This window comes from Festucalex cinctus, chromosome 1, assembly GCF_051991245.1.
Source record: "Festucalex cinctus isolate MCC-2025b chromosome 1, RoL_Fcin_1.0, whole genome shotgun sequence".
NCBI classification, from domain to species: domain Eukaryota; kingdom Metazoa; phylum Chordata; class Actinopteri; order Syngnathiformes; family Syngnathidae; genus Festucalex; species Festucalex cinctus.
In genome coordinates, this window is record NC_135411.1 from 1,932,416 (window position 1) to 1,948,676 (window position 16,261).

Here is a 16,261-nt window from a genome sequence, read left to right on the forward strand (position 1 = left end):
AAAAATATGAAATATGTGGTTATTGAAAAGAATTGCCAACTCACGTCTTTTCCTCTCTCGTGTATTATTTGTGTTTGTTTTGATACTTGTGTCATTATTGAGGTTTTCCTTTCACTTTTGTGATGTGAAATCCTATTTGGATCCGCACACAAAGAAAGAACAAGAAAGTTGTCGGTGTTTTGCCGTTGGCCACTTCCTGCGTCAAACAGGAAGTTGCCGTTCGCAACCAGAAAGTTTCTTTTGAGCGCGACAACAAACAAAACCGCTGAGTCACAGCGCGCGCGTTTGCTGACGCACGCACACAGCAACAAAGGTCAGGGGTCACAAACGCTTTCCAACAAAGGCGCCATCTTTTTCCAGAACGCGGCGCCCGGCGGCATAAATGCGCGCGCGCGCGGGCCCCTCCGCGGTGTAGTCGGTCATGCCTCTGCCGCGACGCCGATCCTCCTTCCTGGGCCAGGCGGCGTCCGAGCGCCCCGGCGTGCGGGCGGCCCCGGGCGGGGCCCCCCCGTCCCGGGGCGTGTACGTGGGCTCGGGCGCGGGCTCGGGCTCGGTCCCGCCGTCGGCCGCTCTGGGCACGCGCGTGTCCCGCCGGGCTTTGGGCATCAGCAGCATCTTCCTGCAGGGCACCAGGAGCAGCGCCGCCGCGCCGCCCCCGCCCCGGACGGCGGCCGGAAGTGGCGCCGCCGCCACTTCCGGCCTGGACGGCTGCCTGATGGAGTACCGCGACAAAGTGCGCGCGCTGGAGCAACTCAACCAGCAGCTGGAGGAGCAGATCCGCATGAGTCTGGACCGCAAGGCCTCCAGCGCCGGCGCCTGGGGGCCCCTCAGGGGCCAGTGGGAGGACGTCTACAGGCAGGTGAGAGCTGGGCGGGGCCGCATGCGGCTCATCCAAACTCCTTTTGACAAACAAACTTTTCACGTCATTGTTACAATCGCCATGATTCCACTTTGGCGAGTTTTGAGTTCCTTTTCATTCCATTTCAGGGTGTTTTCTGACTTGTATTCGTTTTCGTTATGCTTAGTTTTAGTTTAAAAATAAAAAAGTGTACGACGTGCGCAATATTAAAAAAAAAACAAACAGATGGGAGTGACGTCTCCTTTGGTGCTTTTCTATTGGCTGCTGCCCGATGACGTCACTTCCGGGTGACACTTTCACATCGGCATGGGAACATATCGAATATGCGATACGCAAGGCTCACAATAACGATGATACCGTAATTATCGATATATTGCTCAGGTCATAAATCCACAATAAACTGATCAAACTAAACAAACAAAATGAAAGTGTTAACTGTTGAGATGAATTTCAATAAAGCGTTCTTTTTTTGTGTGTGTGTGAGTGATGAGAAGACGAATCATCTTGAAATATTTGAAGTTGAGCTTGTTGCTTGTTGGAGCACTTGAAAGTGATTTGCGCACTTTGCAGAGCCAAAACAAATGGAAGGCTTGTGGAATTGCGGTCCGGAGGGTCAAAATCCTGCCACAGGTGCTTGGAACTTAATGAAGCGGCAGGTAAACCAGCCCATTCAAGTGTTTCCGGGCTTTTCTTCTCTTTGGCGCTGGATTCCGCAACACTGCCGCATGATTCGTCGGATGCCTTTTGGCGTATCTTCTCAGAGCAAAAATTTCCTGCTCAACTTTGACCTCTGCTGGGCCTCGCGCGACGACGCTCACGAGCAGAACTGAACCTGCAACTCAATTGCTTGAGTCCATTTGGACTTTACCCAAGTAAAAAAAAAACGTGTCAATATGTTCTATTTTAAATACTGCCGGTGTCTCAAAGACGTTTTTTTTGTTTTGTATGTTAGAGCATCCAGGAGGCTTTAAAGGGTGAAAAAAAAAAATGGTAGTAATTACAAAGACGGCCAACAGGTGGCAGCAGAGTCTAGGAAATCAACCAGGGCCACGTTGCAGCAATGTTTTCAGCAGGAATGTAAATGTTGATGAAACTTGGCTATCTTCTAATGCTGATTGCTGCAAAATGGAAACCGATGGAAATATTTCTTTCCTGATGCAAGAAGAGACTCGAACGTTATTTTCTTTTGGTAGGACAAAATATTCTGCGGGCCTTGCAAAATCAGTCCAAATCCAATAAAACAGTCCAAATAAATCCCATTTGAAATCATCCCCAAAGGCATTCATGCGTTCATTTAAGTGTTTTAACCAAACGAGAGCTGCAACAATGAATCCAATTCATTGGCAACTCCTTGATTAATTGATCAATTCTTTTGATCATTTGATGTTTTCCTTCAACTTCCAAATCACAAATCAACAATTTTCTCTGACTTCTGTCAAAACAATCATTATTTTCGGAGGAAATTTGTTTGTGTTTTGGCACGGAAGTCAAAAGATCAATAAAAAGTTGTCATCTCCAGAAAAACATTTGCTTTCATTTTGATTTGTTCAAGTCATAAAAAAAAAAAAAAAGTTTTTGGGGAGGAATGAATGCTACGTTTGAAATGATTGTGGAGGGAAAAGTTGATCAGGATTCGTGACGCCATCTTTTTCCGCTCCTACTTTCTGGATTGACATTTTGACCCCACAAAATCGTCGTTTCCGCGTGAACGGGGTTATGTGACGCAAAAACGGCCGTTGCCATGGCCTTTCAAAATAAAAGCCTTCTTAAGTTTGAAAAGCGCCACGCCTCCAAAATCAGAGGCGGGCGCTGACGTCACCCGAGCGCCGCCGGCGATTGACACGGCGTCTCCGCGGCGACGCGTGTGTTCAGGTCAGCGAGGCCATCCTGGACAACGCTCGACTGACGCTGCAGACGGAAAACGTGCAGGCCAACGCCGACGACTTCAAGGAAAGGTCAGAGGTCGTGAGCGCGGGGGCGTGGCGTGGCGTGGCGGGCCGGGCTGACGCTCACGCGTCCGCCGCAGGTTCGAGAGCGAGCGGCCATTCCGGAAGGCGGCGGAGGACGAGATGGCGTCGCTCTACAAAGTGCTGGAGGACGCCGGGCTGACTCGGACGGAGCTGGAGGAGCAGATGGACGCCATGCGGGCCGAGCTGCAGCAACTGGAGCGACAGCACCAGCAGGTCAGACGGGGGACCGTACAGGTCAAAGGTCAAAATGCCGCCTTAGTACAGGAGGACTATCGTATGTTTTTGAATGAAAGAATTGTAAACGGAATCCGACAAAAGACGCCTCCGCCAAATCGTTTGCATCCGTCGCCCCCCGCAGGACGTGCGCCTTCTCTACAGCCAAATGTCCGGGCGGGAACTGGACCAGCCCGACGCTCCCATTGAAACCAGCCTGGACCAGATCCTGGCCTACATCCGCAAGCACTGGGAGAAGGTGACGGAGAAGAACCGCGCCGAGACGGACAGCTACCAGGAGTGCAAGGTGAGCGGACGCCAGACGGCGGCACGGGCGCCGCTGGTGACGGACGCGCTTTTCCGCCCGCAGGACGCCAAGTGCGTGAGTCGGCTGAGTCCGGACGAGGAGCAGCTGGAGGCGCTGAAGGTCCAGTGCGCCGACGCCGGCGGCAAGATCCAAAGCCTGCAGGCCGAGACGGAATCCATCCGAGCTCTGGTGAGACCCGCGACGCCGTCCGCCGAGAGCGAGCGGGCGACTGCCGGCTAACGGCGTTTGCTGAACCCGCCGCAGAAACGCGGCCTGGAGAACTCTTTGGGCGACGCCCGCCACTGGCACGACATGGAGCTCCAGAACCTGGGCTCGGTGGTGTCCAAGATGGAGGCGGAACTGGCGGACGTGCGCGGCGAGATGGAGCAACAGCGGCGGGACTACGACGCGCTCCGGGCCAACAAGCAGCGGCTGGAGCAGGAGATCCGCCTCTACCACGGGATCCTGGACGGGGAGGAGCGACGCTTCCAGCCCGCAGAGTGAGTCCGTTCGCCAACAAAAACAAGAGCCAAAGCAAAACAATTCCCACTGATCCAAATGTGGTTTAGGTGTTCCGGACCGCAGAGCCATCGCGACGGACTTTCGGGGACGCCGGAAGATCAAGGACCCCCGGCGCGGGACCCTGTGGTGGACCCCAGTACATCTTCGGGCCATTAAAGAGGAAGTGGAGTGAGGTTGGCCATTGCACTTCCGGTTGCTTCCTGACACAAATCAATAAAAATCTTTTGCTTTTCAACCGAGCATGTGGTCACAATTAGTCACTGGTTTGTTCCCTTATCAGGATTTGCATTCAGTCCAACATTCAAGACCACTAAAAGTCCCTCTGTAGTGATAAGGGGGACACCATGGGGACCTTCCTTGGCTGCTGCGTTCATCTTGTCCACTTTAGAACTGAGTCTTACGGGAAAGAGAGAATCCGATGCTTCAGAACTTCCTCTTGCTTCAAAGCTCTCACGTTACATCAGAAAGTTGGGCAGCGCTAACCGAGGTGAAAAATCCACTTTGTTCAAATGAGAATTCCTCAGCAAACACATGACAGCAGTGGAAAATTCTCCGTCATTCTGCTCTCCAAGCACCAGCACAACCTGAGAAAACCACCACTTTATGACATCATAAGTTGCGGACCCCCCCGCACTGCCTCTGTGGACTAAAGGCACGCCCACTTCCTCTTAGACCTCCATAAGATAGTGACAATGCATTTGTCTGTCCCAATGAATTTTGCTCCCCGCCCACATCGTGCGTGCGACGAGCGGCTCCCGCCGACGTTGTTGGGGCAAGATTAGCAAAACAGCCGTCATGGCAAAGTTGTCAGATCTTCCTTGTGATTTCTTGCTCAGGTATTTTCAGGACGCCATTATTTCTCTTCCCCGCAAACATTTTTTCAGTCAAGTGTTTCTTCACTCCCTCACCAGTGACTTTTGCCCAAAAACAAAAGGAAATGTCCATCGCTGTCTGTTGCTACAAAAGTCTGCAGGAGCGACTCAAGTTTTTTCGACATTGTTCCTGTCAAGCGGAGTCATATGACCTCGTAGCTTCAATGTTTTGTTGGCATTTATAGTAAGTAGTAAGTCAACAAACGTTAGCGGGGATGTTTAGCTACCCGGCGCTATCGTTAGCCTTTGGCTAAAAACAAGAATGGAGAACAGGACGTTTTAGTGCACATTGTCGTTTCTGCTCATTTTGGAGGCATTCGACTGGCCGTCCACAAAGTTTGATCCAGCGCAGACAGTTTTTGTAGTCGTTTGTAGGGATGTCCCTCCCAAACACACTTTTTGGGATCCGAGTCCGAATCACCTCATTTTGAGATCGGCCGATTCCGAGTCCCGATCCGATACTTTGGCATTTTATTAAGGAGAATTGATTTCTTGTTATTTTTGAAACAAAACTAGCCCACATCTTAAGTGGACAGCGGTTAAACCATTTAAAGCCCCTTTTTGGCACTTCTATGAGTTACTGTAGTACTATAAGGCTATTATTAACCAGCATATTCATTTTTGCCAATCTCCTGTCGCCATGATAAAGCGTGCTGCTTAACACAAATTGATGGGCTAACCTAACGTTGTTTCACTTTAACAAGAAAAAAATACAGGATATGTGTGGGGGGGAAAAAAAAAAAAAGCCAACTTCACAACAAACATTTGAAGAGCAAAATGTATTTATCTTACCACATCACGACTTTGGGTCTGGACTCGCACCAGTCGGGATTCGGCGACTCCGCTAGGATGTCCGAACCTCCGAGTTCGCGCAAGGCTACGCTAGGCCAGGCTAGGCTAGCTCGCCGGGCTCCCTTCGAAGGGCGTCCAGACTCCAGTGTCGCCGCAGCTGGATTCGCCGGGAGGAAAAGAAGCGCACCCGCAGCCGGATCGGCTGGGATGGCCCGCAGCACATGCAAGTCGCCAGTACCTAAAGGCTTTGGGGGGGGGGCTGCTTGTCTGCTGCTGTTGGCGTTCTGCGTTTGAGCACTCCTCGCAATGCAAGCCATCAATTTATCAATACACACTTGAAACAAAATGGCTCCTTGCCGCAAGAAAATCGTGGAGGAGGGAGAAGAAGAGCGAGGAAAAAAACAAAACTGAGCAGGCCTCGAACCAGGGACTTGCTGCTTACAGAGTGAGCACACCAACAACTATAATATTTGTTCATTTAGGTTTAACGGTGCAAAAGTTTGACTTGTTTACACAAATGTCAGTCAGAACCTATTCTGCGGTTTGAAGACAGACAATTGTCATTGCAAATATGAAGGATCGTTAGCCGGGTTTCCTTGGAGCCATGTATTCCGAGGAGACTGAATCCAAACGGCCAAACCAAATGAAAATGAAATTGCTCCATATTGACACCTCAATCGGAATGAAAATGAAAATCCGAATGGAATTGGATTGGGAATCACAGAGATGCTAGATTCCTTTCTTCATTCCAAACCAGCGTCATGTATCGCGCTTCGTTTGGAACGGAGAAGCCGCGTGCGGCAACTGCATGAAAGTGCGTCATGACGTCGGCGTTTTACATCCACTAACATGGCGGCGTTACGAGCGGCGAACTTGTTTTCAAGTACTTGAAACCGTTTTTTTTTTTGCTGTTGCTTCAATTAAAGTGTTAACACTATCAAAACGACTGTGCTCAATGCCGAATGAACTCCATCTTGATAAATCACGTGAGCCCCGCGGCTAATCTGATCAAACGGCAGATCGGAACGGGTTGGGCATTAAATTGACGTGTCCAGAGCAGGCAGTCGCACACGCAACGCACATGCATGCATGCGGTATCATCCCGGGGTTAGAGGCACCTTATGATGTCATAAAGTGAGCAGTCGCTCATTTTCTTGGCGCTTGGAGGGCAGAATAGAAGGAATTGAAGGAAAACGCCACTTGGGTCATGTGTTTGTGTCATTGTGCAGGACTTTCAGCGCTGCTCGCTTTTTTATTTTCAGTCACAAGTTTCTTACCGTTTGGCCAGTTGGTCGCCTCGTTTCACTTTTGGAAGCAGGCTCCAGAATGGAAAGATTTCCAAACGTGGCCCGTATGTTCCAATGTGGACACCATACGCGGGATAGCTCGTCATCCGGTGATGATGTCATTCCGGCGTGCATGACGCACGTCCGTCAACAAGAACGGCGGACAGCCGTGTCGTCGTTTTGCGCAACATCCTTCGCTTGTTTATGCTTTGGCAGCAAAATGTTTGCTGCGATGTTGTTGCACTTGAATCATCCGCCACTTGTCTCACTGATCTGTATATATTACCGGACAGCCGAAAGTGCAAGGCGGCCATCTTACTCCTCCCATCTGGCAAGCAGATTACGCTTTAAACCACTTTGAAGACCGCCGTCCGTTTCTTGGGAGGAGCAATATGGCGACCTTGCGGCGGCTTCTTCTTCTACACTTTCCGTTAGCGCGACAGCGCCACTCCAGACTTGCCATAAACATTACAGCCGCTAAACGTCGCGACTGTCTTGTTTTGCTTCCATGGGAACAGGAACTCAGAATTCCTCCCTGCTTTCCAAAAAGACGCAAAAACATTCCGTCTGGTACATCACGATATTTGATTTCCTTTTGCTAATTATGTTTCAAAAGGCAACGAGTGTTTTTTTGTGACGGACAACACGTGAGGCGGCAGCAGCCATAATCATCATCATCATCATCATCCTCCTCCTCCTCTTCCTCCTCCTGGAAGCAACTTTATTTCGTTTTCACTTCCACGTTCACATCGTTGTTTGGTTTGGGACTGACGAAGACACGTCTGTCTTTCCTGTCCTTTCCAAAATAAAATCCTGGCTTTTATTTTGAAGCAGACGCACCACTTCCCGTCCCGGCCGAGAGGAAGCGGCCGGCGCGCGACGGCGCCTGCCCGCCGCCGCCGCCAACAGCCACGGGAGCAAAGCTAGCCGCAGCGGCTAACGCGACAGCAGCTAACGCTACGGCGGCCTCCTCGCCCGTCAGCGGACCCAAACCTTTTAGGCGGGCTGCAGGGGGACGCAGGCCACGCCCACTCCGCCCTGGTGGCAGGCCATGGGCGCCATGAAGGTCCAGCGGGCCGTGTCGGGGTTGAACATCTCCACGGAACCCAGGTTGGTCTGTCCGTCGTAGCCGCCCACGGCGTACAGGCGGCCCGCCGCCGCCACCAGCGAGACTCGGCTGCGCCGCGTGTTCATGGCCACCAGGTGGCTCCACTGGCCCGAGGCGGAGCTGAAGACCTCGGCGCCGCTCAGGAAAGCCGAGCCGTCGTAGCCGCCCACGGCGTACAGGTGGCTGCCCAGGGCCGCCGCCCCGTGACGGCAACGCTTGTTGGACATGGGCGTGGCGGCGTGCCAGCGGTTGGTGTGATGGTTGTAGTGCTCCACCTGCAGGATGCCAGCAAGCTGATGATGATGATGATGATGAAGCGGACGGTGACGACGACGCCACTGACCGTGTTGAAGATCTGCAAGCCGTCGTGACCTCCGGACACAAAGATGCGCCCGTCGAAGACGGTGACGCCGGCGGCGCTGCGACTGGCGCTCATGTCCGTCACCGCGCACCACCTGCCGCACGCACCAACGGCAGACAATTTGTTGACAATCAAATCTTCTTCAATCCATTAGCCCATGCTATACATCACATTTATATTTATTTTTAATATGTATTTATTTATTATTATTTTACATATTTATTTGACATATTTTGAACCCCCCCCCCCAACACATTTTTTTTTTTTTTGATAATCCACTCAGATTGGATGTAAATTGAATTGCTTGAGTGGATATAAATACTCATAATTAACTGTCTTTAATACATCCATCCATCCATTTTCTTGACCGCTTATTCCTCACAAGGGTCGCGGGGGCTGCTGGCGCCTATCTCAGCTGGCTCTGGGCAGTAGGCAGGGGACACCCTGGACTGGTTGCCAACCAATCGCAGGGCGTCTTTAATACATAATATGCATTATGAAACACCAGCCTATGCTCAACAGTTAGCAATGACATGAGCTCAATACCTTTAGTGCAAGACTGCCCTCTACTGGTTAACGAATCAACACACAAAAGCGATCTTTTGGAATACATTCATAATTACAACAAGTGCTTGTTAGGACTTCATTTCCTGTGTTTTGGGGAAACTCAATGTGCTATTTTGTCTTTCATAAAAACCCACAAAGTACTCATTAGTCAGTGTGCACTTTTTAAGCAGACAAATAACGTACACCATTCGGCCACTAGATGGTGCACTCACACAAGAAATAAAGATCACGCCACGGCTCATGCAAAAAAAAAAAAAAAAAAAAAGGAAAAAAAAAGGCCTGCGTATAAATTTTATTTTATTTTTTTTAGAGGGTGGGGGGCAATATTCTGAGAAAAAAAATATATCAAGTGGCACATACTGAGGATCAAACATTTAAATTCATTTGTTCAAATGTATATTTACGTGTACATTTATGTTTCCAGAATTATTATTGATGCATCCGTACATTTTTTTTTTTGGGGTACAAGTACTGTATCCAAGTTGATGTGTCGAATCTGCTGCTTTCTTACATTCACTTGCATTGACCTCAAGTATGCTCGCTTCTGATTGGTTAGTGCTAGTCAGCTGATCGAGGATCCGGAAGTGTTGGATGATGCCGTGTATGTTATTATGACGAGTTGAAAATAGGAGTGAATCCATCTCCATCCTGCCTTGTCATTTTACAAACAAACAGTCTCATTAACCAACAAACAATCCTTAAATATTTAGACCATAGCTACGCTACGTGGATTTCTCAGAAGTTTAGGACTTTTTTTTTTTTTTTTTTCCCCTCGCAAATTTGACATTTTTTTTTCCCGGTTGGAATATTGCCCCACACTCTTAAGAAAAAATAAATAAAAATAAAGTTATATGTGGCACTAATACGCCATCATAACATCCAACCTTTGTGGATTAACAAACAAAATATAATAAATAAATTCCTGGAACGGGGGTGATTGATTCATTGATGGGGAAAAAAATGATAATTGATTTTTTTTTTTTTTCCAATTTAACAACACAAAAAAAGTGCAAAAAAGCTAAAACTGATCATAAAAAAAAACAAACAAATAGAAAATGGAGCAAGGTTAGCAGGAGCGAAGCGATCCAGAGGACACACTGCAACCGGAAGACAAATCATAAAACAAAAAAAAGTCAACAAAAAACAAACAAAAAGTGAAGGAGGCTGAGTGGGTTGAAAAGCGATTTGAAAGTTATGGCACCAAGTTGCATGCGCGACTCCCGAAAGGAGGACAACAAAGGTTAAAACGAGACTATTAAAATGCTGATTTCTATAAAGTGACTAAATGAAAACGGGGTGAGCTTGATGAAAAACGAACAAGCGTGAGTGAAATTGGAAATGGTCAAAATGGCGGCCAAAACCAAGACGACTGACTTACTGGCGCTCAAGCCGGTCGCTCACCTGTCGGTGTGCGGCGAGTAGCGCTCCACCGAGTTGAGGGAGGATTTGCCGTCATAGCCGCCGCACACGTAGATGTGTCCGCCCATCACCACCGTTCCCATGGCGCTGAGCCACAAGCACAACAAGAGTCACGGCCGCCGTTCGCCAACGGCCGTTCGCCCGCCCGCCGTCCGAGTACCGACCTGCGTTGGCTGTTCATGCTGGACACTCGGGTCCAAGCGTCCGTCTCGGGGTTGTAAACCTCCACGGTGCTGAGCCGCGACTGGCCGTCGTAGCCGCCGATGGCGTAGAGGAGTCCGTTGACCACGGCCACGCCCACCCTGCTGCGGGCCGTCCTCATTGGCTGGCAGCGCTCCCACAGGTTCTCCGCCGGATCAAACACCTCCACCACGTTCAGGGAGTCGCCTGCGGGCGGGAGAGCGCCGGCGGCCGGTTAGTCCCGCCCGCCGCGGAAGGCAAAGTCCCGCCCCCTGGCTGCGGCTGGCACCGGAGCTGTTGAGTCCTCCCACGGCGTAGATGAGCGCCATGATGGACGTGCAGCACCTCTGGCGCGTCTTGAAGGCGGCGAGGCGAGGACGGCGCTCTGACATCAGGTGGAAGTCTTTGGCCTCGTCCACCAGGTCTCTGGGGGCGGCGTCGAAGCAAGTCCGGCGGAAGCCAAAGCGGCCGCGACGTGCAAACGGCTCGGACTGACCTGCATTTGTGGCAGCAGCGCACCAGCTCCTCCTGCTGGACTCGCTCCGTCAGGAACTGCGGACGACACAGCGGCAGTCGCACTTTGGACAGCAGCTCCGGCAGCGCCGACTGGCGCTTGACGCGGTCGTGATGGACCCACGACAGCACCGCCTCAAACACCTGCCACCAAAACAAACAAAAACAACGCTGGCCTTTAACATGAGCACGCCTGGTCAACGCGTCCTTCGATTGATCATTCATTGCTTCCTTCTCCCCAGCCACTTCAACCAGCTCCTCCGGCGGGATCCGATGGCGTTCCCAGGCCAGCTGAGAGACAGAAGACTCTCTAGCGAGTCCCGGGCGGTCCACGGGACCTCCTTCTGGTGGGATATGCCGGCAACACCTCCCCAGGGAGGCGTCCCAACCAGATGCCCAAACCACCTCCATCAAGGCGGAGGAGCGACTGAGTCTCTCCCGGATGAGCGAGCTCCTCACCCGATCTCGAAGGGAGACACCCTGCGGAGGAAACTCATTTGGGTATCCGAGATCTCGTTCTTTTGGTCACGACCCACAGCGAGTCGTCACCATAGGTGAGGGTGGGAATGTAGATGGACCGGGAAATGCAGAGTCAGCATGACTGCAGACGTTACGTCCATCCGTCTGTCCATCTCCCGCTCCATCCTGCCCTCACTCGTGAACAAGATGCCGAGAATCTTCAACTCCCCCACTTGGGGCAGGATCTCCGTCTCAGATTTTTCATCCCAACCGCGCTCCAGTGAGAGAGTTGCAAATGGTGGCCTGAAGAAGCCAACGGGACCGCGTCATCCGCAAAAAGCAGAGATGCCACCAAACTGGAAACTTTTGCCCATAAAAAAAGTTGGGAACAGAATCGGGGACGATGGGCAACCTTGGCAGAGACCAACCCTCAATGGAAATGAATCTGACCTCACTGCCGGCAATGCGGACCAGACTCTGGCAACGGTCGTACAGGGACCCAACAGCCCGTATCTGGGGGCCCGGTACCCCGTACTCCCGAAGCACCCCCCACAGGAACGAACGCCTTCCCCAAATCCACAAAACACACGTGGACTGGTTGAGCCAACTCCCAAACAGGATCCTGCCAAGGGTGTTGGAACCGGTCCACGGTTTCACGGCTGAGACGAAAAGCACGCTGCTCCTTTGACTTTCCCCACTTTTAGTATTACTTGAAGTTATGGAATATGAAAGTTTGTGTCGACGAGACCGCGTGCAATTTGTGGAGAAATTGCGAAGGAATGCTGAATGCTCGTGAAGGAAATGGAAGGAGAAAAAAAGATGTGAAAATGACAAATGAATATTAATTGCAGTTGAAGGTTGAAAGTTTGTCTTCTGGTGTATTGACATTGAAACGTGACATCTGCGTTTCATCATTTCAGTCAAATGAGAATGAAAATCCCGAGACGGGACGAGACGAGACGAGACGAGAGCCAGTTGGTGAGCACGGAATCGATCGCCACGGAAACGCGTCCGCCGAGTGGCACAATTTTGACGCAAGCCGGTCTGGCCTCCGTTTCACATTTGTGGTGCGAGTGCGTGCAAGCGGCGTCCGTCCGTCCGTCCGTCCGTCCGACCGTCCGACCGACCGACCGACCGAACGACCGACCTGCTCCTCCGTCTTGACGTTGAGCTGGTCGCAGGCGAGCAGCTCCAGCATCTGGTCGGCGGCGAGCGCCAGGAACTCGTCGGCCAGCGACACGTCGCCGAAGTGCTGCTGCAGGAAGCGGTTGGCCGAGTCGTACAGGCCGGCGCACATCATCGTCTCGGCAAACTGACGCACGCCCAAGCAGTTCTTCGGATGCAACCTGGACGCACGCAAAATATCGACAGGAAAAAAAACAAACAAAAAAAACTCCATCAGCATCACCGGTACTTTTTGGCCAATCATTGGAATCAGGATTATTTTGTGGGATGCAGCATATTTAGGACAATTTTGAAAAAACACAAACACTATCAAGACATACGTTCCTTTTGGAGCAAACACACTTGATCAGAACACATATTTCTTGATGGCAAAAACAAAGTTGGAAGTCGGACGATGATTCGTTTCTTGCTACAAAACCAGAAAACGGAGAAAACTAATACAAAAAAAGATTCAGACAAATCAAATTCTTTCAAGCACAATCATTATGCACGTTCCTTTTGGCTGAAACTAAATTCAATTAAATGAGTTATTTTAACATTTTAAAAAGGTCAAATGTATCATTTAAACAACACTAACATTTGTATGAATAATTATGTTGATGATGTCATTGTGGAATGTAATAATTCGGGCCCCTGAAGAAATTCTTATTCTGCTCCGCAAACAATCTCATTTTTGAGATATTAAACGTGAACAAAAACGCAAACTTTACACGCACATCAGGCCTGTTAAAAAATTGGATATTTTAAAGTTTCTCTACATGATAACAGAATTTTTTTTGTGTGGCCTTTTTTAGGGGTCATATTTTAACAAACTCCTCCTACGCTTGTTAGTTTTGATCCCAGTTAGTCAACCTCATCTCATTTTTATTTGGTCCATTTTTAGTAGACTATAAATTGAGCATTTTAGTTTCAGTCAAAGAAAACTTTGTATTCATCTAGTTTTAGTCAACAAAAATTGTCAACATTTTAGTCTGGTTTGAGTCAGGACAATCATCTTTACCCATTTTTTTTTTTTGTCAGCAGATTATGTTGAACATTTTGGATGTAAAAGAACTTCACACATCAAATTTTCTCTCCTCTTTTTGTTGAAAACCGTGACAGATTAGCAGAGAGTCTCCTTTTTGTTCATGGTCTAAAATGTCCGGAGATTTGAGTCCACTTTTTTTATGAAATGGACATTTTCGTCTCATCTTCATTAATGAGGAAAATGCAGACTGATTTCGTCCAGGTTATTGTTTATTAATGAGGCTTTTTGTCTAGTCTAGTTTTACTCCATTTTATTTGTCTGTTTATCATCTTCATCAGTATTATTATTATTATAAAAAATTACATTATAAATTATTCTATTTGTTTGTTTATATAAATGAAATGGACATTTTCGTCTCATCTTCATTAGTGGAGGAAAATGCAGACGAAATTTAGTCCCACTTATTGTTTATTAATGAGGCTTTTAGTCGGGTGAAAAATGTGTGTTGACCAAATGATTTTTGTTGACTTTTGCACATCGCCGTGCTGGTCAATGCGCGAAGGAAGGCGAGGCGAGGCGAGGCGAGGCGAGGCGAGGCGAGGCGAGGCGAGGCGACCTGTCCTGCAGGAAGGAGCAGCATGCGTCCTTGACGTTCTGCAGCTGCAGGAAGCTGGACCCGATGAGGAGCGATTGAACGTTCTGCTGGTCGATGGCGACGTGGCCGCTGTACGCAAAGTTGATCAGCGCCTCCAGAGCGCTAAAAACAAAAAATAAGCTTGTGAAAAGGCTTCCGAGCTCTTTTCTTTTCTTTTCTTTTCTTTTGTTTTTGTTTGCCGTACCTGGGGTCCATCCCTTGCATGAGGATCTCGTCCTGTTTGCACTCCACCATGTCGTTGGTGAACATGGCGTGAAAGTACGGGATGGAGGCCGCCAACACGATGCGGTGGGCGCTGAATTTGTGCTCGCCCGCCTGCAAGACGACATTTTCCAACCGCAAAACGTCTTGAGCGCGTCAAACTTTGGAGGAAAGCCTTCAAAAAAAAAGCGCTTCAACAAGCAGAAGACGCTCAAACGAAAGCAGCCTAACCAAAGCGAATCAAAGAAGGATCCCTTCCTTGGCCGCTCGCTAGCTAACGAGCAGCCGTGTCACGTTTAGGATGCAAATCTTCCTTGTGGAATTTGATAGGAAAACGCACAATGACACTCGTCTCCATTTTGAAATTCACTCTCATCGATCTCGTCTTCATTAGTGGAGGAAAATGCATCGGGATTTAGTCCCACTTATTGTTTATTCATGAGGGTTTTAGTCCGGTGCAAAATGTGTGTTGACAAAACGATTTTTGTTGACAAAATAAATGCGACAAGAGTGTCTGGAAAAAACAATCCGTTCTTGACGTACGCCACTTCCCAGATCCAGTTCGACGTCGTTGACGTGTCCCAATTAAGCACCAACTAATCGACGATCAAACTGGAGGGAAACTCGTCCCATCATCCGTTCATCGTTTGCAAATGTTGTCTCACTCGATCGTGTCCAAATGTTTGAAGCCTCCTCAAAACAAATCTTGTCCAATTGATCGAGTTCTCCTCCAAAGCAGACGGAATCAATGAATCCTATTTGTAACGGTTAGCAGTGGGCTAGCTGATTATTTGCTTCAGCTGTGTTGGAGGAGGGAGTCTTGGAAAACATCTTTTATGAGTATCATTTAGTTGAAGTATTGGGAGGTCTGATTTTTTTTTTGGGGGGGGGGGGGGGGGGGGGGGGGCAAATGATATAGGTGGTCACTCGTCTCAAGTGTCCATTCCAATCACAATCACACGAAGCATTTTTGACTCGCCAAACATTTTGTCACTTCTGTTTTGAATGAGTTCGGAACGTGCTCTTGTGTTTTCTTGGCCCATGGAACTTTCTTCCCCCCAGTTTGACAACTTAAGCATTCACTCTTGTGTCAAACTAACACGCATGTGACAGTCTTCATTTTTCAGCAGGTCAAAGGTGAGTTCGCGTTGATATTACAAAAATACAAACATCCTTTTGATATCGTTTCGTCGCTAACAACGTGACGTCAAAAGCAAAGCCGCCGTTAATTCCAGTTAGCATGAGCTCAGCACTAAATGCTAGGCTAGGCTAACTTGACGCTCGGCGTCCACCGGAAACGTGCGCATTTCTACCTTGAGCGTGACGTCACAGAGTTTCCCCTGCCGCCGTATCTCCTCCATGACGACATAGCCCCTGGCCGGCAGGTCGTGCACCGAGAAATGAACCAAATCTTCGAGCTCCTCGCCAACAAGCTCTCCCATCGTCAGCGACTCGTCGCTAGCTGCGAGCTTTTGAGCCCAAGGGCCGCCGTAGCGCACCGTCCGCCGGCGACACTTCCGCTTCCACGCCAGCGCGTCATCGACTCGTCTGTCAAGACGCTATCGGTGACCCCTGCACGATCGGTGACGCGCACGCGCAGAAGATCGGCCATCTTGGATCGCCAACTACACAAGAACAAATATTTTTAGAATGCGTGCGCGCTCATAAAGACACGATACAACATGAAACAAATTCTATAGATTATTGGTGCATTTTAAAGTAATTAATTTTTAAAATACATGATCAACATTTCATAATGATCCAGAGATATTAAAGTTCTTTTTTAAAATGAATTCATTTTGACCAATCTTTGGGATTTATGATA

At 49.2% G+C, this 16,261-nt stretch overlaps 2 protein-coding genes across 2 annotated transcripts; one reads left to right on the top strand and one right to left on the bottom strand.

The window, feature by feature from the left end:
* The first annotated feature begins 297 nt into the window (after positions 1-297).
* bfsp2 (beaded filament structural protein 2, phakinin) lies at positions 298-4,110 on the top strand. The gene is made up of 7 exons (XM_077511774.1): positions 298-859; positions 2,732-2,814; positions 2,886-3,042; positions 3,188-3,349; positions 3,413-3,538; positions 3,614-3,849; positions 3,919-4,110. The coding sequence occupies exons 1-7, from the start codon at positions 422-424 to the stop codon at positions 4,025-4,027; spliced, it is 1,311 nt and encodes a 436-aa protein (XP_077367900.1). The 5' UTR covers positions 298-421; the 3' UTR covers positions 4,028-4,110.
* Positions 4,111-7,392: 3,282 nt separating this feature from the next.
* On the bottom strand, positions 7,393-16,018 carry klhl18 (kelch-like family member 18). Its single transcript, XM_077511771.1, has 10 exons — positions 15,750-16,018; positions 14,420-14,550; positions 14,197-14,337; positions 12,576-12,774; positions 10,953-11,113; positions 10,746-10,882; positions 10,441-10,663; positions 10,259-10,363; positions 8,273-8,384; positions 7,393-8,204 (listed from the first exon to the last, which is right to left on the bottom strand). The coding sequence occupies exons 1-10, from the start codon at positions 15,876-15,878 to the stop codon at positions 7,818-7,820; spliced, it is 1,725 nt and encodes a 574-aa protein (XP_077367897.1). The 5' UTR covers positions 15,879-16,018; the 3' UTR covers positions 7,393-7,817.
* Positions 16,019-16,261: the final 243 nt, after the last annotated feature.